Consider the following 25,654-nt stretch of genomic DNA (forward strand, 5'->3'; position numbering starts at 1 on the left):
GTTACCCCTGACAGGTATTAGACCAAGCTGCTTGGATGAGCCACTCATCCTAAAAATGACAGAAGTCCTGTGTCGTCATCAGATTCAGCATTGGGGGAGCATACATAACATCTGTTGCAAGGACCACCTTTGTAATAACAAGGTGTTCTGTGTTCCAGGTGTTCTGTGGATGTCAGTGCTCAGAAAATATAGGCTGCTGTGTCGTGGGAAAGGAAGCCTCTAGGAGTTGCCAGTGCGTGAACTCAGATGTGAGCCATGAAGGAGTGCCAACTGGCTAATGAGTTCAGATTGACGGCATGGTCAAGGAACTAACTGAGATGACACCTGCACATACGATCTCTGAGAAGCAGCCATCTGAGCAGAGCAGCTGCCAAGAACAAACCAGACCAAGACAAGCTTTGAACACTTTTAATGTACTGTGCCACTTACATGTCCCCAGTTGAAAATAGAGACATCCACTTTAATGTGTGTTAACATATTTATGGAAGAACAGATTTCCAGAGGCATAACCTATAAATTATAAAACCCATACTTGCTATATTTTACTGAATAAATGGAACTGAGGAAAACAAACATTTTTAAAGAGACCAATATGTCTCTTTAAATGAAAGAGACATATAGTGGGTTACTTGACAAACTATATTGTTAAAACTCATTCATAGTCTTCACGGCAATAAGAGGTACTTTATTTTCATCTTTATTTTCATTCTGTCAGTCCTGTCTTCTGATAACAGTATCAATACTGGGAAGAAGAAGGGCATTTTGAAGTCCATAAATGAATACCTGGTCTGGAGTGGTTGGGGTTAGGTAGAACATAAGCTCCTCCAAGAAGAGTCATAATTTTCTTAAGAAACATGTTATAGTTCAGATAACCATAGGTATCTAAAAAGCTTCTATGCAAGAAAATATCAGAAGGCTTAGAGGAGAAATGATTGGGTCATGAGAGCTTTAACCCAATCCGTGAATTAATCCCCTGACAGAATTAATTGAGTGGTAACTGAAAACAGGTAGAGCTGGGCATGTTGGCACATGCCTATAATCCCAGCAGTTTGGGAGGCTAAGACAGGAGGACCACGAGTTCAAAGCCAGCCTCAGCAATAACAAGGTGCTAAGCAACTCAGTGAGACTCTGTTTCTAAATAAACTATAAAATAGGGCTGGGGATATGGCTCAGTGGCCAAGTGCCCCTGAGTTCAATCCCTAGTACCGCCCCCTCACACACACACAAAAAAAAGACAGGTAGAGTGTGGCTGGAGGAGGTGAGGCACTGAGGCCTTTCTTTTGGGGTATATATTTTGTGTGTGGTAAAGGCAGTCTCTCTCTGCTTCCTGATCATTATGTGAGTGGCTTTTCTCTGCCACACCCTTCTGCCATGATGTTCTGCCTTACCTTGAGCCCTGAGGAATACAGCCAGCTGTCTATGGACTGAGACCTCTGAAACTGTGAGCTCTCAAATAAACTTTTCCTCCTCTACAATTGTTCTGGTCAGATTTTTTAGTCACAGCAGTGAAAAACCTGACTATAACAAATCATTTGGAGATATATATATATATATATATATATATATATATATATATATATATCAAAAACTCACTCAAACATGGTTAATAAAAAATAAATAAAGGGTTTCAGCAGATCAGAGGGATTTCCCACAAAACTCAATTGTAAGAAGTCCATCAAATCTGTAGCTAAGAATGGGGAGGAAAGCACCAACAACAGAGTTTGCTCTTTCCTTCTCTCCAAGGTTAACACGGTCCCTCATGCCCACTGATCTCTCCTAGGATTCTTGTTTGTGTCAGCCTGCGAGCCTCTTCTTCCTGCACAGGTACCTCTGTGCTACCCCAAACCTAAGATAAGTCCAGCAGCTTTGATTAACAAAAAAGAAACGATGGGCCCAGTGCAGCCTATATATGATGCACCCTTAGATCCAATGACCTATATAGCCTGAGAAGAAAAGTCAGAATCATAAAACACAAATGTAGGTCTGTAATGACTCAGCGTAGGGCTGGTGAGTGTGTGGGAGTTTGGGGGGCCTGAAGGTTTTAAAGGAAAACGAATCAAATTTTCCTGTACATCAATACTACAGAGAAGTAAATGCTACACCACTTCCCAAGGAAACTTGAGTAGGATGCTTGGCCTCCCTGTCCTCAATTTCCTCATCTGTGAAATGGCGATAGTAAGTTTGTGTGTGACTGTGAGGATTGTGTGATATAATTCACATGTCATACTTAGAATGGAATGCATTTTATTTATTAATTGTTGTTATTATCTGAGGTCTACTCCTAATATCTGAAGGTTTAAGAACACCTGAAGAGATTCAAGGCCAGTCAGCACACTTGCATAGTTTTCTAAAGATTCTGCATTTCCCACATGAAAAATCTAGGGTTCCATTAATTTGGGGGTAAAATTACTTTCAACTTTTAGAGAAATGTCATCATTTTAGGTCACTCACATCTCTTCTGTACCCTTTAGGCATAAAATTAAAAAAAAAAAAAAAAAAAAAAAAAAAAAAACGTGTGGGTGGTGGAAGACCAGTGGAAAGTTTTGGATTCCAAGGAGGAATACACAAGAAAACACGAGCCTTGGACAGTGTCCTGAGAACAGCTGGCAAACTACTGCAGTGGAACTGGCTGATCAATTAGTCCCAGCAACCAATTTCACTGGCTTTTCCATTTAATTGACTGGTTGCTTGACCACTGCAGAAATGCTCTTGAAGGCAGGCATTATTGAACAAAACAAAGTGCCCCATTAAAATAGACGCAATGAAAGAAATGAGGCTCTGCTGGGAACTAGATTTAAATAAACTTCCCCAGCTTGAATGGCAAGAGGCTTTCTTTTCAAGTCTTCGTTATTTGGAGTTGTTTTGTGATTTCAGGGAGAGATACAATTTTGTCACCATTCTCTACTGCTTGAAACGACACTTTCCTCCTTTTTCTAAGCTTTTGTTAGGGTCTTTGACAATTCCTGTAATTCTAGTCATTGCCTAAATCTTTATTCTTTCTCTGAAATCTGGTATTAAACACTGTTTTGAGAATTTAGATGATTTTCCTAGTTTGTCCTATAAAAGGAGAAACTGCTTCTTTTTCTCTTGCAACTTCTACCCCTCCACCTCCCTGAATTAACTTATCATTCACTTTGTACTGCCTTCTCCTTGTCAAAAAAAAAAAAAGGGTAAAAAGCTATGTATTTTTTTTTGTCCCTTCTCTCTGTACTGTCACTTCAGATTCACAGTTGCTAAGTATTCCAGGAGCCCACCAGAGGGACTTTCTCATGGTGTGATTTGCAAACTTTGAAATAACACCCACCAGCAGAAGCACCATATGCTCTGGAGTTACACAGTAAACTGACAGGAGCATTTCATTTGTCATCTGAAATTCAGAAAATGTCAGCAATTTTCATACCCAGCGATTGCCTAAATGCCTCTCTGGTTAGCAAGGAGTAACATTTACTCTAAATGCACATGAAAATATGAAACTTTATATTGTGATCCTAGAGGAATAAAAATAGCAAAGCCAGTATTAAGATCTACACAACTCAGTAAGCATATGGACAGACAGATCAAGTTTCTAAACTTACTTATACCCTGTGTGTGCATATCTAGGTGAAAGGTTTAATCCATAAGGTTTATGGCATTTGGACTGTTCACATTTTGTAACATTGATGATTCGAATGTACCTTTTTATGATAAAATATAATACCAACGAATATTTTAATTCATTAAAGGCAAATATAACATAAAACACAAGCTGTTTCCTTTGTGATTAAATTTCATCCAGCTGCACTAGCTACAACAGAGCCAAGAGAGAAAACTACTTGGCAATTCCTCCTAATTAAAGGATGTTAATTACTCCTAAATACTATACACTTTCTGTGTTATAAAGGTTCATCTGAATCAATGTTATTGTGGTACTAAAAAATTAATAATGATTTCAAATCTAATGAGTACAGCCAAACTACCCATTAGTTCATCCTTTAAAATGATTTCACAATGAAATCTCTCAACTAGTATTGCAGGAAGACTGGAATGTTCACAGCCCAGCACATTTTGCACATCTTTATGTATTCGTCACAGTACCTGATGGTGGTTCTTCTTCAAAACCAAATGCTGATGACATGATAGAAGCAGAAGCAGAGACTGGGAGGAAGAAGAATCAACGCAAGACCCTCGGAGCTTTCCTTCACCAAGTTCATGTCTGGCAGAGAGCTTCCCTGCAGTAGAGGATGCTGAGCTCTCCACTGCGGGAATGACCTGTAGATCATGATCCACAGGACAGGGAAACTCACTGTTATGGGCCCCAGCTGTTTTCTCATCTGATGCAATAGTCCTTCAAGGTAAATACTAATGTTTCTTTTAGCATATGAAGATTTTGAGGCTCAGAAATGAAAGTAGCCAAGTTTTCCCCATGAAGGGGCAGAGCAGTACTTGGACCCAGTCTGAGACCTCAGCTCACAGATTCCTTCCACTAACCATGCTCTCTGTCACATAAGGGAATTGTATAAAAACCTCATTTTGCTTTATGACCCAGTGTTCTTCCTTTCCTATCACTTGTGTGTACAAGTCCTACGGTGTTTATTTTAGTTCCGACTCAAGAGGTGGTTTGTTGTCTAGTCTGTTTGTGCTGGATGTAGTTTGTTTCCCAAGGGTTCAGGTGCTGGAGGCTTGTTCTCCTGTGTTCTGATGCTGAGCTGGTAAAATGTGTAAAAGGTGGGATGTAGTAGGAGATGGTTAGGTCTTGGGGGCACCATCCTCAGAGAGATTAATGATGGTCCCACAGGGCAAGTTCTCAGGAGAGAGGGCTATTTTAAAACGAGTTTACCCTACACACTTCAGCACACAATTGGTTCCCTTTCTGCTTCTCTATCATGTTGTGATGCAGCCACGAGGCCCGCACCAGAGTACGAACAGATGGAGCCACCTAAACTTGGACTTTCAACCTTATATATTCTCTTAAATCAACACAAAATGGACTAATACATAGGACCATAACAAAATATTTAAAAGTAGATAATTTATAAATAATGAAAATATATTTCTCACAGTTCTAGAGGCTGGGAAGTCCAAGATCAAGAAACTAGCAGATTTTGCATCTGGTAAGGGCTGGTTTTCTCTCCTTTAGAGAAAACTGCTTTGTTGCTGCATGCTACCTGGAGGAGTCACTTTCTGCCTCTGAGCCTCAATTTCTTCACCTACAAAATGAATAACAGCTTCTGGTTCTCTTAAGATTGTGTTGGTTATCAAATGAAATAATGTATTGGTAAAGTATTTAGAAAAATATAAACTGCAATACAAGGCATGGTGCATTAGTTAAATGCTACATGGAGAATGACTACAAAGGAAGAAAAATTTGAACTTTCTATGACTCACATTTTAATGTTTATTTTTAGATAACTAAAATCAATCAAAATTTAGACAATTGCATAACTGAGTTACTGTACTAAATAGTTACGGGTGTGAATTTTGGGTTCAGATAGACAGACCTAGGTTCAAATCCAGACTTTTGCAATTTCCACTTATTGGACTTAAGTTACCTGTTGAGAGCCACAGCCCAGTCAGAATAGCCCCTGGCATTTTGCCAGAAGTAATGTGAGAGGCGAGCCATTAAGATGATGCTGGATTGAAACAGGCTGTGTATTCAGTTCTATATAGACCCCTGCTGTCTGCCTCGGGCACCCGCTACTTTGGAATTCTCATGGGGATTCCTGGGGAGTTCCCATTGGTTGGTGAAGTTCCGGTGGAGGGAGTTCCGGTTGGTGTGTGGTGTGCCTGGAAGGGCCACGTGGGTGGCGTTCACGGGAGTTCGGAAATAAAGTTTGTTCCTGCTTGAGTGGCTCGTGATTTGTGCCCAGCCAGACTGCGGCAGTTACCAAGTCCATTTCTGAAAAATGAAAATTAAAGTAACTAATTCCTTTGTCGCCAGGTGGCTTCATGTACATGCAACCTGTGTGTAAGTCACATAAAGCTGTGTTCAGAGGGTCCTGCACTTGGCTGGATGCTCTGTTGTCACTTTCACAATAATTTTTTTTTGAACTTATATTTTGTAAGTAAAGCCCAATGAGAGCCTGGAGCATGCACTGAGCAGAGGCAATAGCACAGGTAGCGAGTCTGCCTCAGTCCATTGCCACTGCATTACTACAGAGCACTAGAGATGCCTCATGTCCACACAATTCCAGTGGACCTGACACAGATGGAAGGTCAGAGAGATTGAAAGCAAACACTAGGTGCATTACATCTATGACTAGTAGATGGGGCAAGGACTGACAGCCCAAGAGGCCACTCTTTCCCTTTGAACCAGAACTATTCAAAATAGAGAAAGAAGAGAATTGCATTCCAAGAAATATGAACAACTAAGGAGCCTGTTTGATCCTCTCCTACTTTTCTGCTACTTATGCTGAAAATGATGGCATTGAAGGAAAGGCAAAGACAGGGCAACACTTGGTTTCGCTTCTTTTCTATCCTTCTTTACTCATCAGTAATCCAAAGGTAGAGAGCATGAACAGAATGTTCACATCTCACTAAGTCAAATGAAAACACTGAAGTTAGCTTTGCATGGCATTTGGAAAATGATGGCTACTGGGGTTCTAATTGTTCCTGAAGTTTTGTGCCATTAAGAGTTTAAAACAGAGCCCACAGAAAAAAAGTTAAGAATGCAGGTTCTGGAGTCATCTGCCTATTTCTAGGTTAAAATCCACTTTCTTGTTGTATCTTCCTGGACAAGTCACTGAACTATGCTGGGCTTCAGAAAATCACCGTAAAGTCATTTTAGGATTGTTGAAGAGAACCGGTGAGTCTGTGTACCTAGACTAAGGTCAAGAGAACATGTAGATGTCCATTAAATTTTTATAACTATGAATTTTGCTACTAATTTTTGTTGTTGAGAGGGAGAAGACATTAATGATCTGGAGGAATCAAGGGAGGCTTTTCAGAGGAGGGCTTTACAATTGGGCTGCCCCTTCTGAACTTCACATTCATAAGTGAAGCAATTGGAAAGGGTGGGGGAGGGAGTCAGGCTTGAAGAGGCCTGCACCATTAACTGACCTTAATGACCAAGCCAAACTCATCAGAGCCAACTCCAAACTTTCAAACAACTTTTGTAGAACTATTTAGGCTAGTGTGTTAGACTCTTTACATGTTGACTTATGCTCTTAGGAAGACCATAAGAAAAAAATAAAACTCCTTAAAAACACATAGTTGTCAGAAACAATCCAAAATTCCCTCACTGGAAGACTGCATAAGGGAACCTCTTCGCAGAATAAGATTGCTCCTAATGGTGCAGGCGCACGCTGGAATCAATCAGCTCTGTGCAGCAGCTCTCGTCTGTTCATTTTATATAGTTGCCCAGTTTGACAAGAAATCCAGAGAAGGGCTGAGAAGTGTTGTCAGCATAAAGATGGGAGAGAGGTGATGTACTAGGCTAATAAAAGGACTCACAAAGGTCCCTGAAGTCATAAATCCTTCTTGCCGCTTTTAAAATCTGTTTCCTTTGTAGGATTGTATGATGGAGCGTTGACAGAGCGCCCTTTCTATCCTCTCCCTGCACGTCGGAAACCCCGAGCTAAAGGCATGGAGGGAAGACAAAATGAGATATAACTTCCTGCCTGCATGTGTCTCCTCTTCCCTCCATGAAGTTAGGTTCCAGCCTTCCCAGTGGAGAACAGGGCCTTGCTGCCTGGGCCTCCCAATTCCTCCTGCCTGGCCCGACCTGCCCTCAGCGCCAATTCTGATGATTCCCTCCTTCCCACGTGGGCTTGGAGAACTTCCAGCTTCTCTTATTCATTCCTGTGAATCCTGGCACTAATCTTTAGCATGTTTATTCCATGAGTTTCTTTTGTTTTTAAAATGAAATTCTTCAGGTAAATCCAACCTGAGCATTGCAAATGATTCACCAGACTTTTTGACTTAAGCTGACACATAAACACTATCCAGAGATTCCACACGTAGGTCATCTTCCAGCATGAGGGATGACCATAGCCAAATAGTCGGCTTGCCTGTTTCTGTTTGGGGTAATCTATTTTCCCATGCTTGGGAAATATAAGTTCATTTTTATATTAACTCAGGCAAAATGCAATTAGGAAAATTAAATTGAAAATGCCAATATAAAAGTGCACTACCCCCAAAATAATATTAATGTATATTTATTATTGTCGTTTTTATTTAACCATACATTACTGATAAATGAATATTTCAAAGTTTTTGGAGACATATCAAACATGAGTGCTCTCCCCTAATAAAGATATATAAAACTAAACCAAAAACACTTTTAAAAACACCTTAATTAGCTTTCCCTTTAACCATCTATGCTTATTCCTAGTCTACCATCAGTATCCCCAAATGTTTGTGTGGTTCACTGTGTGTCATTTTCCCCTCTTGGGACATGAGTCCCATTGGTATGGGATGCAGAATGAAGTCAGCAGGAAGCAGAGGCCAGCTGACCTGCAGGTAGTGAGAGCAAATATGAACCTTGGCTGCAGGTGGAAGCAGCATTCCCTCGTCCACAGCAAGTGATTCAATGCAGCACTTAGAGCCATAGGGTACTCCAGCCTCATGGCTTTGTAGCCACTATTTTATACTTTATTTTCCTTATAGAGTTCAAGTCTTCATGCTATTCGCCAGGTTTGGTACTAAATGTTTGGGCTATTTTGAAAAATTATTATTGCTCTTAAAAGATGATCATCAGACACCAAGTCACTAGTCACAGCTCACGGAGATGATGTGTGCAGTAGGTGTGTCCTAATATGTCTAGGGTGGGACCAGTTAAGAACTCTAGGTGTCAGGCTCAGGCTGCACCAAGATTTTTACCTAAAGTAGCCTATAGTATATTGGGCAGAAGAAAAATCAGGATTATGGTCAATAAAAGAAGTAAAAATTGTGGGGTTAATTGTCTGAATTATGAGATGTTAGCAGGACATTAAGAATAGATTCAAAAAACAGGAAAATATGGGCTGGGGATGTACCTCAGCATGCGTGAAACCCTAGGAACAATTCCCAGTGCCAATGAAAAAAAAGGTGGGGCAGGGGATCAGGAATGGATACCAAAACACAGGGAGGTAGAGTAAGTATTAGTGTTCTACAGCCAAGAAGGGTGACATAGTTTACAACAAGGTATCACATGTTTTATAAAAACTAGAAGAGTTTGAGGTTTTCCAAAACAATGAAAACTGTTTAAGCAGATGAAATGCAAATTATCCTGATTCTATCATTTACATGTTATATACATGTAACAAATGGTCACACTGTATCCCATAAATGTATGATTATTATGTGTCAATAAAAATTTTTAAACTGGGGATCAGAATCAATTGGGTGAAGCTCTAGTGTAAGAAGAAACCAAGAATAAGGAGCCTAAGACTTAAGGGAATAAAATTGTGAGAGAATATTTGAAGCACCTTTTTTATGGAACTACAGAATCCTGAAGATATTCACGTGTTCCTAAGGCTCTGAAGGCAATTCCAAAGCAGCAATTCCAAAAATGTTTTTATCAGTGACAAAGTGACATTGAAGTAGGTGTATAACATCCCCAGATGCCTCCTTTGAGGGAAAAAAAGTACCTATTTGGGTGTGTGGATTCTGACATGTTTGTTAAACATCAGACATATTACTTTTGAGTGACTCTTTAAATATGCAATATGTTCAGATACAGGAAAAGCAAACCTGGAACACCGATGTGTTTTATTTCTTTGTTGCTAGAGGTCTTATGCCTGCCTTTGTTGTTTTTTTCCCTCAAAACCCAGACTCTTCTTATTTGAAAATATTTATGTGTGCATGAGAGGATAGATTTTGTGCATTGTTCTCTCAATCTTGCTTTTTGCATTACTGCATTCTCACACATCTTTTTCTGTGGGCAGAATGACTCTGGTTTTCTTTATAACCATCGTGAACAAATCCACAGGGACTCTGCATGGCACAGATCATGAACACTTTCTTGTTCTGAAAGATTTGGGGGGAGCTATATTAACTTCACATCAGCAGATGAAGCTGCTTGACTTTATTTGAAACTTTATTTCCCTATAAGGAGAGGTAACTTGGTTTGCTAGGTTGGAGTCTGACACATCAGTGACTGTGATACGAGTGACAATCTGAATCTCGCTGGTTTACTCTGAGATGTGGGCTAAGTTGCTTCACCTTCTGGAATTTCGGTTTCTTCTCCCAGTGCTTCCTACCCACTTCACAAAGATGTTGTGAATATTAACTTCAAAGGGCTTAGAGCACTCCTGAAGAAAGACATGCTCCAAATACAAGGCATTAAGTAATCTGAAAGGCTCCACTTCATGATTATCATATAAATTATCAAGAGGATTTTACCTAGAAAGTAGTTACTTCACATTAAATCCAACTAAATAATGGAAGAAAAAATGCATGGAAGAGATAGAAACTAACACAATGTCCTAAAGGTGTAGGTACAATTATACTTCAACCAGGTGGGAATAAAGTAAATCAATAAGCAAACTGTACCAAGTAGTTTCCACAGTTGATGTGGATTTTAAATTGTAACATCCCTATGTGATCATGGACATCAAGTTCAGCACAAAGGACTAGAAATGAGGGCAAATTGCTCAACATCCTGAGTCATCAAAGAAATGCAAATAAAATTAAAATGAGACAACTACATACCGAGTCAAATGGACAAAACTAAAAGACTGATATTCCCAGTCTCTTGGGGAAGAGATGAAGTAATCAGAACACAGAAAAACTGCTGGTGGGAACGTGAAGTAGCATATCTACCTTGGGAGCTTCTTTTGGAGCTTAACAGAGCCCACCCAATGACTCCACAATTCCATTTTCAGGTGCTTACCCAAGAAAAATTAAAAATGTGTTTTTGAAAAGGCTTATACAGGAAATTAGCTAGCCACTTTAGTCATAAAAATCCTGGACTGGAAGTAATCCAAATACCCATCCCCAAGTGAATGGATAAACCTCTTGATATACAATGCAATACTTATTCAACAATAAAAAGGAGCAAATTCTTGATACAGCAACCATATGGATACATCTCATAGACATTGTCTTAAATGAAAGAAACTCAAGATAATAAATAGGTCAAAAGAAAATTTTTAAATATATCTGTAATTGTTCAACCTAAAGATAACTGTTGCTGGTGAAACTTCAGAAAGTAATCTCCCAGAGTTTTTTCTACACTGAAATACACAGGTAAGTATATTTTTTACTGATCAGGGCAAGGCTCATCATGTTATACCATGCCCATGCCTTTCTTCTAAGGCACTGTATCTTCATCCTCTTGTTGAGGAAAGTAGCTCCAAGTCCTTCCTTATAAGTAGGTCCCCATTCTCTACACCATGTAACTCTGCTTCCTTAAATGTGACTGATAGTGTTGGGTAAAGTAGCCAACCAGACAACCCAGTCAAAGGCATGGTTCAAATGAAGAAAACAAATGTTAACTTGCATGATCAGATCTTCTCTAAAGAATTTAAATTAGAAAGATAAAAAGACAGCAATGCAGTTGGGAAAAGAACAAGTATTGGAAGATACAGAGCCAAGGCAGATGGCAAATACCAGGAAGGGCAGAAACTGAATTCTGCTAAGAGCACAAGAGGAATGACCAACACTGCTGTCGTGATAGCTTGGAGAGACTCCGCGAATCCCAGCAGAACCATAGTTCCTTGCTTTCCTGTGAAGCCTGATTGCATGGCTTTGGTTGCTCTTCTAGTCTTACCAGTTAGTAATAATAAAGTCCCACATTAGCCTGATTTCTGCTGTCTATAAGCAGAAGAATACACTGTGATAGATTGATATAATCATTTTATAATCATACGCATGTTCTTATTATTATAAGCAATTTTCCTATATTGAACATATTATAAACTTCTTCCCACATCTTAAAAATCACCTCTATATCTTTATTCTTGAGGTTAGTAGAAGTTCATTTTACTCACACACCACTATTTTACCAATCCCCTATTATTGTATTATTGTTAGGGATTCTTGGGGAAATTCCAAGAGGGCTTAAAATTTCTGGTCAACTAAGCAATTTTTTTCTTCTTTTGGGAAAAAATCTAATATTGTTAAGATTTACCATACTGTTAACACCTTGAGGAATCTAAACATTTGCACTCTTGGAAATGAGTCACACCTGTGAATCTTTTGATTAGACCCTATTAGTTTATGAACCATGTTACTTTGTAATTTTCAATATGTCTTTGTAAGTTTTTTGAAAACCTCATTTTTTATATCCCAAATATGGTAATAGGAAGATATAATAGAGTTTTATCGTAGACAATTTTGTCTCAGGGAAGGTAGTCCAGTCAAATCCGCAGACTTCTCCATCCCTGCAGCCTCCCGGGTCCTTGAGAAAACAAAACCAACTCGAGAAATCTGAACCTTTTTGGACTTTGAATACTTTCACCTTGATGCAAACAGCCAGTGATAGAGTGGGTAAGTTTGGAATATTATTTGGGTGCTGAATTTGATAAAGAATAAAGGGCACAGGGATCCTTTGACCAGCCTGTTTCTTGAAATGCTGAATTCTCCATCTTATTATAATTAAAAGTATCAAGTCACAGCCCGTCCCAGTGGGGCAGTGGAATGAATTCCACAATGAACAAAACTTAAAACATGGGCATTAAAGTTGTTTTCTAGTTTTTAATTATTATCAGCACTATTATCATAATATTTATATATGATATTTGTATCTTTAACATCTGTCCAGCAATTTCCTTAGGATAATTCCTAAATGTGCAAATCTTTAAGTCAGAGTATGCACTTCCAGTGCCTTGGTCCACGTTGCCAAAAGACCCTTCTTAAAGGCTGTTTCAATTCCGACTCCTGCAGTGGAACAGAGTAACACTCACTTTCTACACCAATGCCAACACCAGACACAGCCAGTCTCTCTGACTTTTGAAGAATTAAGTATCAATATGAATTTTGTTGATTCTATGAAGCCCCAAATGTCTCCCCACTGTCTATGCTAGCCATCCTCAAACTTTTTAGTATCAGGACCTCTTAACAAGAGCTTTTGTTCATGTGGGTTACATTTGCTAATATTTAATTTATGATATATTAATATTTTAATGTATGTTAACGTATACAATTCAAAGACATCATTTATCTATTCTGTGTTAAGACAAATAACTTTTTTTTAGAGAGAGAGAGAAAGATTAACATTAAACAGAGACATGAGGTGGAAGGGAAAGGGAGAGAAAAGGGAAATTGCATGGAAATGGAGGGAGACCCTCATTGCTATACAAAATTACATATAAGAGGTTGTGAGGGGAATGGGAAAATAAACAAGGAGAGAAATGAATTACATAGATGGGGTAGAGAGAGAAGATGGGAGGGAAGGGGAGGGGGGATAGTAGGGGATAGGAAAGGTAGCAGAATACAACAATTACTAATAGGGCATTGTGTAAAATTGTGGATGTGTAACCGACGTGATTCTGCAATCTGCATTTGGGGTAAAATTGGGAGTTCATAACCCACTACAATCTAATGTATGAAATATGATATGTCAAGAGCTTTGTAATGTTGTGAACAACCAATAAAAAAAATTTTATTTTTTAGTTTTTGTCGGACACAACATCTTTATTTATTTATTTATTTATTTATTTAATTATTTTTAATGTGGTGCTGAGGATCGAACCCAGCACCCCGTGCATGCCAGGCAAGCGCGCTACCGCTTGAGCTACATCCCAAGCTCAACAAATAATTTTTTTAATGAAAGATACCTATTCAAAGAAAAAAGAACTACTAGTGAGGCATGTGGCATTGCATTATACCTTTAGTAACAGGCTTAAAAGAAGACATTCTGTTATGAAAGAAGCTGAAAGGTCTTATCTACTTCTGCATTCAATCTCCTGTAATTGTGTAGCTTCTAGCCCCCCCCCTCATATACTCATCAGAGCAAGAATAAATTAATAATAATAATATCTTGGTATTATTTGGATATAGTTTTGGCTTTATGAATCTCTTGGAAAGTTACTGTATCCCCTAGAGGTGTCTGGACTTTAGGAACAATACAATCCAAGAGTGACATCTAATTCTTAGACATGTCATATGTAAATTCCTTCATGATTCAACCCTAAATCTTCCTCAGTTATCCTCTCTGGCATATTTCTTCTTAAAGCCATTCTGAATTCTGATTCCTTCTGAAATACATTATGAGTTTTCAGTTCTACATGCTTTTACACATGTTATTCTGTCTTCCAAAAATGCCTGCCCTATAGAGATTGGGTCTTTAGGGGTTACCCAATTAAAAAAACAAAAATAAAAACAACCTCCAACTTCTTAATAAACAGAGGCAGAACAAAAGAAACACACAGGGAGGGAACCCTGTATTACTCTAATTGCCTAAGAGTTGATTCTGAAGAATGGAGCTTACTGTATGGCAACAATGGGCTTCTTAATATTCTACCCCCTCGATCTGCAGGCAGCACTAGACTTCCCAGATAATGGAGAAAGGGCTCATTCCTAAGGGGAGGAACAAGGAAAGACTGGAGCCACATACAAATACCCAGTTCCTCATCCTTCTAATCCCATATCCCAAACAAGGTAAAAACATTCCATCTTTCTGGACAGGGAGGACTGAGAGAAAAAAAAGAAACCAGGAGTGGTACACTAAGGACTTCTCTTCATAGAAAACAGGGAAAGGGATAAAGTCTATCTTCCATTCAACAATCTCCCACAACCCAGCCCACATTCTCCACCTGCAAAATCTCTACTCATTCTCAAGCATCACCTCCTGCGTGAAACTTCACTTAACTTCCTAATGTAGTCTCCCCTCTGCCACGTGGCATTGTTTTACATAAAACAAATTTCAGTGATATTAAGATATTTTATACAGGGTTCCAAGGATAAAAATACAAATAAGATGCTATATCCACCTTCAAAAAATAGGGGAAAAGATATCTGACAGCATCTCTGATACAGTTCCGAGTTTTTATTCCTGACATTTTTTTTTCTTTCAACAAATTTAGAAGCACCATGCACACAGACATCCTTATTTCACTACATAATAACTTACATGTGTCATTGCATCATTTGAAATCTGTCTGCATCATTTGACCCTCACAAATCTATCCAACTTTTACCCTCGCCCTGAAATCTTTACAAATTACCCTTATTTCCTATCTAGATCTAGCCAGACCAATGCTATATAATTATCCTCTAAACCTAAAAATGTGTGTTTTATTCTTCTTATTTTCCTCTTAGCTTATTCTTGGGTGGATACCTTTGTGTGTTTCATATTTATAGCTATAATAACAGAAAACTGTAGTGTCACAGTTCATCGTTTAAGGATTTGGAAATAACATGGGCTGAATCCCAGAACTTAAGACCACTGGTAAATATAATAGAGCCTCATATAGCATGTTTAACCTAATGGAGGGCACTGTTTTGTCCCTAAGCGGCTCATTACAGGTTCCACTGCACTGCTATTTCCCCCTATCTCTACAGCAGCCCACAAACTGCATGAGAACATGGTCACTGGCTAGATGGCTAGATTAAATGACTTTGGGGTGTATTCTTACCCACCTGAAATTCTTGAAAGGATAGCATGAAGGCATCATTTTCCCAGAGTGTCTAGCCCACAGTCTGTGATATTTATTAAAAGCACAGGCACTGGAGCCGGAGCAGTTAATTGGCCTCAAATCCTGGCTCTGTGTAGCCTTAAGACAAATCACTAATTTCTCCATGACTTCATCTGTCAACACATCTGTAAAATGATGATAACAATCATACCTATTTCATAGGCTTGTTGTAAGATCAAACATTTAATATAGATTAGGCATATAGCACAGTGCCCACCACACACTAAATGTACAATAAATTATCAATTACTACTTACCTAATATGGGCACAAGGAATTCTGAATGCACCATAACTTGAGATACACCATTAGTGGGCACACAAGAAACACTGGAGACTGTTCTTAGGTTTGAGTTTAACGGACCTTATCCAAACCTTTTTAACACAGACTCATCAAAACAAAAGGTTTTTCAAATTATAAAGGCAGTTAGTCTTTTTTGAAAACTAATTCCCAGCATAAATATTGAGTCTACCAACTGAAATCCTATTATAAGGCCATGTTTACATAATTCTATTCTATTATATCCAAAAATATTCATATGCACTTTTAAAGCTCAAATCAAGCATTCATACAACTATAATCTCTCTTCCTTTGCAAAACCTTGCTCCAGGTGTGCCAAATGTTTGAATCAGTCTACCAGATACAGTGACTGCAGTTTAAAGGACATAATATAATAACATATTAAGTAGTTCCATAGTTTGGAAAGTGAAACTGACTTTCAACCATGGAATGGCTTATACAGTAAGTAAATTTGGCACATTAGCTCTCAAGTCATTTTAAAAGCATTAAAACAGATTTCAAAGATTTCAAACATTCAATTATTTTTTGCTGCCACTCAAAACACGAAATAAACATCATTTTAAAAAGATATGTGCTTTTTTTGTCTATCAAAACAAACAGCTTAATGAATAAAAATTGTTTTCCCAAACCCTCTTTCATACATTTGCAACTTATCCAGCAAGTTTCAGCATCCAAAATTAGAAAAGTCAGTGGAAAATATACCATTTCCGTATCACAGCCCTAAAGTTAAAATATATCAAAGTTGAGCTGGTTATTTTATGAAAAATTACTATTGGAACTTAGGTCCCTAGCAATGCTGTATTTGCTCTATCTGTATTTTGGTCTGTATGCTTAACTTATGGACTGGTCTCATTTTATAAACATCTGTATTTATCCAAATCAATACTTATCTTGTAAATTAACAAGTAAAACTGGAGCATTCCTTCACTGTAAGGTGCTGCACAGGATATTATAATGGGCTCAGAGCTGGTTACCCTTCAGAATTCCCACTCAAGGGACAAACCAAACATAAGACTGCCCCTGTGCAAGTTCCAGGTACAGTGTGCTATCGTGATGAAGGAAGAAAACTCTGGCCAATCAGACCTCTGACCTAGACCATCCCTGTTTCACTTGTTTGCCACCGGCCCCCATGTCCTTAGTTTGCAATCTCCTAGTTTAAAGTCTGGATCCCTATATCCATCCCAGAATTATGTCTTTGCTGATGCACTGAGAGCCTTTTACTGACACATTTCTCTCCACTTGATTCTTTGAGTCCCAGACTTGCAAAGCTACAGGTTAGAGATCCTTCTACTAGCACTGCTTTGTAATGCTGACACTACATAGCATACCCCTCCCCACACTTTGCTTCCTCCTGTTCCTGCAACCTGCCTGCCATAGAAAGAGACTCAGAAAAAGACAAAATGCAATAATTTTATTGTAAGAATGATGCACAGAAGGATAGAAACCAGTTGTTACGGTAAGTCAAAAAAGTGAGAAATGGCTTCTGATTTGAACCTTCTTTTCTGATGTTGCTTAGTGACGAATGAGCTTAAAGGGTGCCCAGTAGGTAGAACTGGAACAGAAAGCACATGTTCATGCATATAAAAAGATTAGACTTGTATTGCTCAAATAAGTCTATTTTTAAACGTCTGATTTTCCACCTTTATTGTAGAAAAAAACTGGAATTTTAGCACAATTTCTACATGCCAGGCACTTCTCGGAATCAGTTTTATTTATTATTCCCCTCCACATTCCAGTGGGGAAGATGAATTTTGTCTGAGGGTGAGATACTGAATAGTAACAGATGCCTCAGGCATTGCAGCTTCAGCCCCAATTTCTTAGCACTTTCGGTTTTAGAGTTGCTGTTGCTTCTACTATTTCAAAGTGAATTAGAATTTATATTCATTCCAAACATAACAATTCTTCCTATTCAAATGTAACACTTAATACAAATTCCAACTCCTTAGCTTCAGACCAAGGCAACAGATCAAAGTAGGTGGCACAAACCAGGAAGATGAACCTAGATCTCCTACGAATAGTTCATGGGCTGGCTCACGACCCAGTCTGGCATCAAAGAGGAGGAGGAGAGGTAAAGTTAAAAGAAAAATCATACAGCAAACTATATTTGCCAGAAGCTTCCTGCTGTTGAGGAAGGGCCAAAGAAAAGAATGGCATAGTGAGTAGCCCTAAAACCTGTTGATCACTAGTGGCTAGGGAGAATGAAGGCCCAAATAAAAAACAAATACTCAAGTGTGGAGATTATGGTCACAGAACAGAACATAAGGAACTTAAGTGTCTGCAAATAACATGAATTTCCGCTAAGCATTAGTATGACATATCTCCATACAACTTTTTGTCTGTAGCAGGCCCAGAAAAAACTGACTTCATTAAGAAATGAGCACCTATACAAAACTACTGTGAAAAAATAAGAAATAAATGAGAAAAAATGGAAAAAAAAAAAGATTACTCACTAGGAAAGACATTTCCATGGAATAGATAAAAATTTGAACCAAAGGTATTGCCATCAATTTAAAAACAAACAAAAACCTAAACAAAGCTACCTTATCTGTAAAGCAAGAGTTTATATCAAATATACAAGGGCTCAGGGAAGATACTGCAAGACAATGGGAAATGAAACATGATTTGATAGAGCCCAGGACATAAACATTATATTGGCAGCAACCAGACTGTGGGGGGAAATATGGAAATAACAAGGATGACAGGAATGGAAAAGAGTGCAAAATGAAGTAGAAAAAAATAATTCAAAAGAACTGGAGAAAATAATAGCTAGAAAGGACAGATAAAAAAGACTTTGTATTTAACAACCAGCATCCTGAAGAAGAGGTTAAAAAATCCTAAGAAAACAGGAAAAAGATCAAAGGTATACTTCAAAGTAACTTTTCAGAAATATAAGTCATGAATCTATAGACTTGAGAGGGCATGCTGAAACCCAGGAAAAATTGACACAAAACATTCAACTTTGATTCATGTTTTAGTAAAGTTACTGGAATTAAGAGAAAAATCAGTTATGAAATGAGGCACAAAGTTGAATGCTACTCTTCACAGCAAAGTTCAAAACTCAAAGACAATGGGATGAAATCCTTAGGGAAATAAAGGGTGTGATCTAAGAACTGTACAAAGCTAAATAGTCATTAAAGTGTAGGGACAAGAAACATTTTGAACTTGCAAAAACTGAGGGAATGTAGTCCCGAAACCCTTCTTGAAGAAACCACTAGAGGCCAAACTCTGAAAATCAAAGAGATAAATGGGGAGAACAGGTCCTGAGCATTGACTCCACCTAACTTTAGGACTAAAAATAAACAAGTGTGGGGTTGGGGTTGTGGCTCAGTGGTAGAGTGCTTGCCTAGCATGTGTGATGCCCTGGGTTTGATTCTCAGCACCATGTACAAATAAATAAATAAATAAAATTCATCAACAACGAATAAAAATATTTTTAAAAAGAATAAACAAGTATGGAGATTATGGTCACAGAACAGAATTTAAATGTTATAATCTCCAACATTATAGAAATAACACAGAAAAGGTTTGGAGACAAAAAGGACAAGGTGTGGCTGGGTAGGCTGAATTTCTCATCTATAGAGCAGAGAACAGAAAGATTATTAAAGCTAATAAACCATATGGTAGAGCTGCAAGTGTACTTCAAAGTCTAAAAGATATGTCATAAAAATTATATAATCATTGAGTCAGATGAGTTTAGGTGGAAGAGGAGGGAAAGAATTAGAAAAAAAAAACAGTCATTACTCTTGGTAGAAAGTCAGCAAACAACTATCTAAACAGAACTTTTAAGTATTTAGTGGAAAGGCCACTAAATATTGCTGGTAGAGCATAAAGCTCCATAATACTTCTCTGCACCTATTTGTATGAGACCAAGAGGTGAGGGGAGACTTTGCAGAGGTCATTTTTGGAGACTAACTGAAAATGAAAATACAGCTAAAGGGCAGAGTCCTTTCCTACCAAAAAGTATAAGCCTTCTCTCCAGCTCCACTTTGTTATATTGTAGTTGACAACTGTCATGATTCCTTGACCACCCAGCATCTTTTGAATAATATATGCTCTACCCAAGGCAGACTTGTTTTCTTAGCTGACTGCTAGGACAGAAGGACATGACCAAGGCCCTACACTCAGACATACTGCCCAGGAATTTGATACCCAACAGAGCAATGTGAAGAATCCTCCTATCACTGCTGTGATAAATCCAGCTTTCAAGGGTGACAAAGGCTCCAGTAACAAATGAGTCTTCACTGCTACAGTTTTAAAGAGTGGTTTGCGCATGTCAGAGTTGGCTGCACCTATGTCCAACTACCTGGTCTTCCCTGGATATCCTATAAAATACTCAACAAGCTTTGAAAAATAAGTATCTTTTCTGCTTATCCCAAAAAGAGTTATGTTGTCTACAACTAAGAACTGAGCTTAACTATGTATAATACTGGTAGAGTACATACTGAAAAGACAAAAGACAATTTCAAACATTTACAATGTTGAAAATGCCAAGGAACTAATATTTTCATTAGCTCTAGAGATTATCTACTCAGAACCTTCAGACTAAGAAGCCAAGTATCTGCGACATGTCTTTTCCTAGAACATCTGACCCATTCCAGATCAAAGTTAAACCTGATCAAAGTTAAACCCATTCCAGATCAAAGTAAAACTCTGTTAAAATAGGTCTTGATTTCAAGTACATTATTATACTTGAATCACCAAAAGTGGTAAAATCAAATACACTTGAATCTTACTATATTGGTTAGCTGAAATCCTTTGGAGATTTTATGGATGATCTAAATTTGTCTAAGGCATTTATTCTAGGCTCCAATGCTTGCTTTTAAGCTCAAAGTGAAATCAAATTCATTGCCTACTGTGAAAGGATTATTAAGGGGTAATGTCATTTCCTTTACTCCTTTTCCTATTCTTGGTTAGGAAAAGCAGCAAAATATGCATATTTATCCTGGAATTTCATGGTAAAGAAGTACTACAGATGGTGAGTTTTACTGCTTAATGAATGCATTATTCTAGAAAGTAGAACTGAGTAAAAGGCTTTCATGTCCAGTGGTCCAAAAAGTGTGGCTCTTGTGGACAGCATTGACACTATTGGGGCACTTGGAAATAGATTCTCAGGCCCCAGCCAAACTACTGATTAGAAATTCTTCAGACGGGACCCAGAATGTTGTTTTATAAAGTTTTCCCTTAATTCTAATGTATAGTGAAGTTTGAGGACCACTTTCTTTGACAGAAAATCAAAACTACTACAAACAAAGAATCAACTTTGGAGAAGCTAACAGCAAGATATACCCACTTAATAACATATTTCAGAGCACTAAAGGAGTTTTTCCCTAAAATTAAACTTTGTGTGTGGCCTGACCTTATTTCTTCTACTAAGGAAATATGGGTCTCTTGCTCACTAAAATCCCAGGCATAACTTCCTGGGAGGGTGGGTCAGATATTAAGTAATTTCTAACCTCCTGAGGCTAAATAATCCCAGTTTCTTTTTTCGTTAATCACCTTTTAAAACTCAACATCCTTATCTACTTCCAGAATAAAATATACTTTTTTTTAAATAAACTGAAAACATTCCCTGTGATTAATGCCACAAAACCTAGGTTTCTAATATTCTCTCCATATTTTATAATACAAGTTGTACTTCTTAAATAAAAAACAAATTTTCCGTCTGTCCTTTCTAGATCTTCTGATTCCTTCTTCTCATTGCTGGTTTTCCTCCCCCCCCCCCACCTTAAAAAGTTTTAGTTCATTATAAGGTCACTGAGTATTTCACCATATATTGGATTGAACATTCTGATCCTCCTTTGCCCTATTAAATAAGAATTGACCAGATGGATATTCCTCTACTCTCTCTCCTGAGCAGGTTTTAGTTAATTAAAAATGATTATTTTTACTACATATTTTATATATCAGCCAGATGTTACCTGTGGTCATTTCTGGAAAGGATCACTTGGTGGTGGTTATAAAACACATATTTTCCCTTGGGAGATAAGACTCCTGAGCACCATCAGGAAAATAAATGTAGAAATTGATTTCACCTCATACATTTTTCCTAGTGCCCAAAATAGGCAAAATATTTCATACTCTTTAAGGTAAGATCTATTCAAATTCTTCCTTATTCTTTACATCTCTGCACACTGACCCTGTTGTTTTGTCAAAAAAAAATTGTCAGGTTGATGCAAGAAAAATCAGTGTTGGCCTCCCTCTGCACTGTAAAAGTAAGCTGATTTTCCTAAAGAACCTGATTTGGTTTCTCTAAGGTATCTCTGTATAACACAGCAAAGTGTTCTGCTTGATAAGGACAGGGACCGTGCCATGCTACTGTGTGGACACACTGACATATGTGACAGTTCTCACTTTTGCATAGGTCTCCTTCGAAGCTGTTTCACATGTGCACTAGCTCATCTGATATTCTCATTCATGTTGAAATACTTCAGAATGAGAAAAGGAATATGTCATTTAAAAATTGTCCTGTGATTACACAAGTCATTTTTTCCCTGTGTATATACAAATGAGAATCCAAACGAGTCTCCCTTTTTTTCCCTCAACTAAAAACTCAACTTTAAAAAAAGAAATACAGAATGAGAGACCACCCCAAACTACAAAATTCTAATGGATGAAATCAACCACATTATAACTTGGGTAAGGGTGACACAATTGATCTTCTCATTCCTAGAGGCAAAAGTAGGTCTCAGACTGAATTTCACATGCTAACAAAAGAATATACGGCATGTTATAAAAAAACAAGCAAGAAATTTTCAATTGCAAAGATCTGGCTATGTCTTGTAAAATATTTCAGCCTGTGGTGGGGATATGGGTTCTAGCCTCAGCTCTGAACTTCTATAGGACCTGATCTAAATGACTTCTTGACTGAGTTTCTCTACCCATGTAAAAAAATGGCAGGGTTGAACTAGATATTCTCTACAGTCATTTAAGGCCCCAAATTATGTGATTGATTTAAAAAACAACTTTAGGACCTAATATGTTTTATTGAACAATTCCATCAATGGGAAGGTTGCTTGCATTAACTTAGAATCTGTAAATACAGAACACAGCAATTTATTTTCTGATTGCATAAAGCATCTGCTACCAATGTTCTGAAGTACACAAATCTGCTTGTAGTAAATCACAGTCACCTCAAAAATGACCTCTTCCTCTTATGTTTTCATAGCAATCAACATTAAATATGGTGTTCCCATTAAAGTCATCTGTGCTACATCTGATTTCAAGAGCCAGGTAAGAAGGGGCAGACATTCCTGATGAAGAGCCCCACAGTCCTTGGAATAAATTGTCCCTCAAAATGTAACATTACTTACCATTACAGGCCACGCTCATCAGCCTCTAATAGGTTTGAGGGATTCACCAGTCTTAATTTCCTACGTGCATCTATAATTGTCCGCAGAGGTCAATTTCAGTGGATGCCTCATATAAATTAAAATTGAAGATAATGATGCCTGTTCACTTGATCAACTAAAATGACCAGCTGGGTTTAATGGGAGGAAAAGAGAAACCCCAGTGAAATTAGAATAGCTTCAAAGGTGATAGAATGTAATTATTTTTCTGTAATGTTTCTTCTCCAAAGGTGACTGGCCATTGCACTGGTGGGCACCTGGGCCAGCATATTATGAAGCTGGAGATGGCATTCAGAGCCACAGACCATGTCCAAAGGCACAAGTCAAGAGTCAGCATTCTGCTAAGGCACTGGAGGAAAGCAGGATTTCTTTTCCATTCTTATTTTAGTCATTTCCTTTCCAGTTAGAGAGGTGCTTTGAGGGACTTGCTTAATTGACTCCCAAGAGGCAAATTCTAATTTAGATTGGTACAAAGTGTTTTCTCTTTCTATCCACAAAATGTTTTCTTGAATTTGTTCTAATTATCCTTAGGGTGGTATAATTTTAGGTCTGATATCACAGCCCTAAACCCTTGATTTTACAGATGAAGAAGCAGAGGTGAAAAGATGTGAACAGACTGGACCAAAGTCCCAAAGCAAGACAGGCAGGGGTTGTGCTGGAACCTGGCAGATGAGAGGAGACCAAAGCTGACTCCCAGTCTGGGATTTTTGCTTAAGAGTAACTGGAACATTATTTAGAGAAGGAAAAAGACTTGATGAAAAATCACCATTTAAGGAACTTGGGTTCTATAATGTGGTAGAGATGCTAGCAAGCAACAAAGCTGGAAATGGGAGGAAGGGAGAGACAGAGGGTAATGCAGCCAGTGAAGCGTGAGGCAGATCACCACTCTCTGGAGCTGATGGTGGGCTCGGTTCCTGTGCATCCAGCCGTACAATGGTCACACATGGAGGTGACTGCACAGACTAGCAGCCCGCATGCGTACCTGGGCTCGATATCTTGACTCTGCTAACTCTTAGCAACTTTCAGCAGGTTGCTTAAGTCCTGATCTCAGTTCCTTATCTGCCTAAAAGGATGATAACATCAGTACTTACTACTGAAAGGATTAAAAATTTTTACTGTACTTAGCATTATGATTAAATGAGGATTAAATAAATTGATATAGGTAAAGAGCTTAGTACACAGTAGGTGCTATGTTAGCGTTTGCCGCTTTCTGAACCTCATTCACTATACCAGAAAACCTTAAGAGTTACATTCATTCACAATATACTAAGGTGCTTTATCTGATACATATATTCAAGGATAGAGAGATTCAGAAAGTTGTTGATGAAACCTTTTTATATGTTGAATGGATTAATTTTTCAATACATAGTGCAGTAATTTAAACTGGTTTAAAAAAAAAGAAACAACTACAGGGACTTTTTATTTTTAAAAATTCAATGATATTCATAATTCCATAAAACAGTATCAGAAATTTCATTAGTAAAACAGTTAATAAAAGAGCACATCCATTGCAAAAACTGAAGACGGGTTTTCGTGGCGGGAAGTTAGTGCTGAATCAGTAGTCACTCCTGGAGTCTTTACAGCAGCAGCTCAGGGATGTTGCTTTTTTTTCCTTTTCTTTTTTCTGGAGCACATGTGGACAGTTTAACCCCCCCCCCCTTAGAATTTGATGCTGTCCAAGCTATCATAAACATTTTACTCAGAGTTTTTAGGGTAAAACCTTCACAAAATTAATAGTGTAGATCATCTGGCAATTAAGACCATTTCAGACATGCCTGAAATGAGTACCACATGTGGATTAGTTTGCTTTTTCATTTGTCCTCTAAGATCAGTGGACATTTTAAGGGAAAAAAGTTAGTTACCTATTTCCCTGTTTTTCAATTACATAATTTTAGCAATTAGGCAGAATAAAAATTTAAACATTGTTGCAAATAACTTTTCTGGGTCAGGTCGCCAATTTAAGACATTGGGAGATCATGATATGCCGCATATCTGCCAGTCACATGATGGTAAATCTGTGAAGAAAATCAGAGTTCAGTTCATTAGTAATCATTATATAATTATAACTACATAATAATTATACTATCACATAATGAATACATTTCAGCAGACTCCGCCCAACCTACTTCAGATGGAGGTCTGCTTGGAGGAAGGTAGCGGTTTGGATATGATGAGGTAAATCAGATAAGTATTCATCTCTAGTCCTCAGTTTCTCAAAAGCACTTGCAAATTCATTCCAAGGACAATGCATTACTGCTCACCTGTCTCTCAATGTCTGTAAGCAGGGAACTGGCACCTATGCGGAAGAGTTCTGGCTTCAGCCACTCATCCCCTAGCTCCTCCTTTATAAGAGAGAGCCAAGCAAGGGAGTCTTTGGCAGTGCGAATACCTCCTGCTGGCTTAAAGCCCACCTAAAAGGGAAGATGACTGTTGTTACTGGGTGGATTTAAAAGATGGTATTGGGTTTATAGAA

At 38.1% G+C, this 25,654-nt stretch overlaps 1 protein-coding gene across 1 annotated transcript in view; it reads right to left on the reverse strand.

Annotated features, from left to right (window-relative positions):
* Window positions 1-24,552: 24,552 nt before the first annotated feature.
* The window catches only part of Dera (deoxyribose-phosphate aldolase), a 110,726-nt gene continuing 109,624 nt past the window's right edge, over window positions 24,553-25,654 (reverse strand). The window contains exons 8-9 of the mRNA XM_026391924.2: window positions 25,443-25,592; window positions 24,553-25,196 (exon numbers count right to left, since the gene is read on the reverse strand). Coding sequence (XP_026247709.1) covers window positions 25,140-25,196; window positions 25,443-25,592 — 207 coding nt within the window. The 3' untranslated portion in view covers window positions 24,553-25,139. The remainder of the gene's footprint in view (window positions 25,197-25,442; window positions 25,593-25,654) is intronic.

The sequence above is a fragment of the Urocitellus parryii genome, chromosome 5 (assembly GCF_045843805.1).
Source record: "Urocitellus parryii isolate mUroPar1 chromosome 5, mUroPar1.hap1, whole genome shotgun sequence".
NCBI lineage: Eukaryota > Metazoa > Chordata > Mammalia > Rodentia > Sciuridae > Urocitellus > Urocitellus parryii.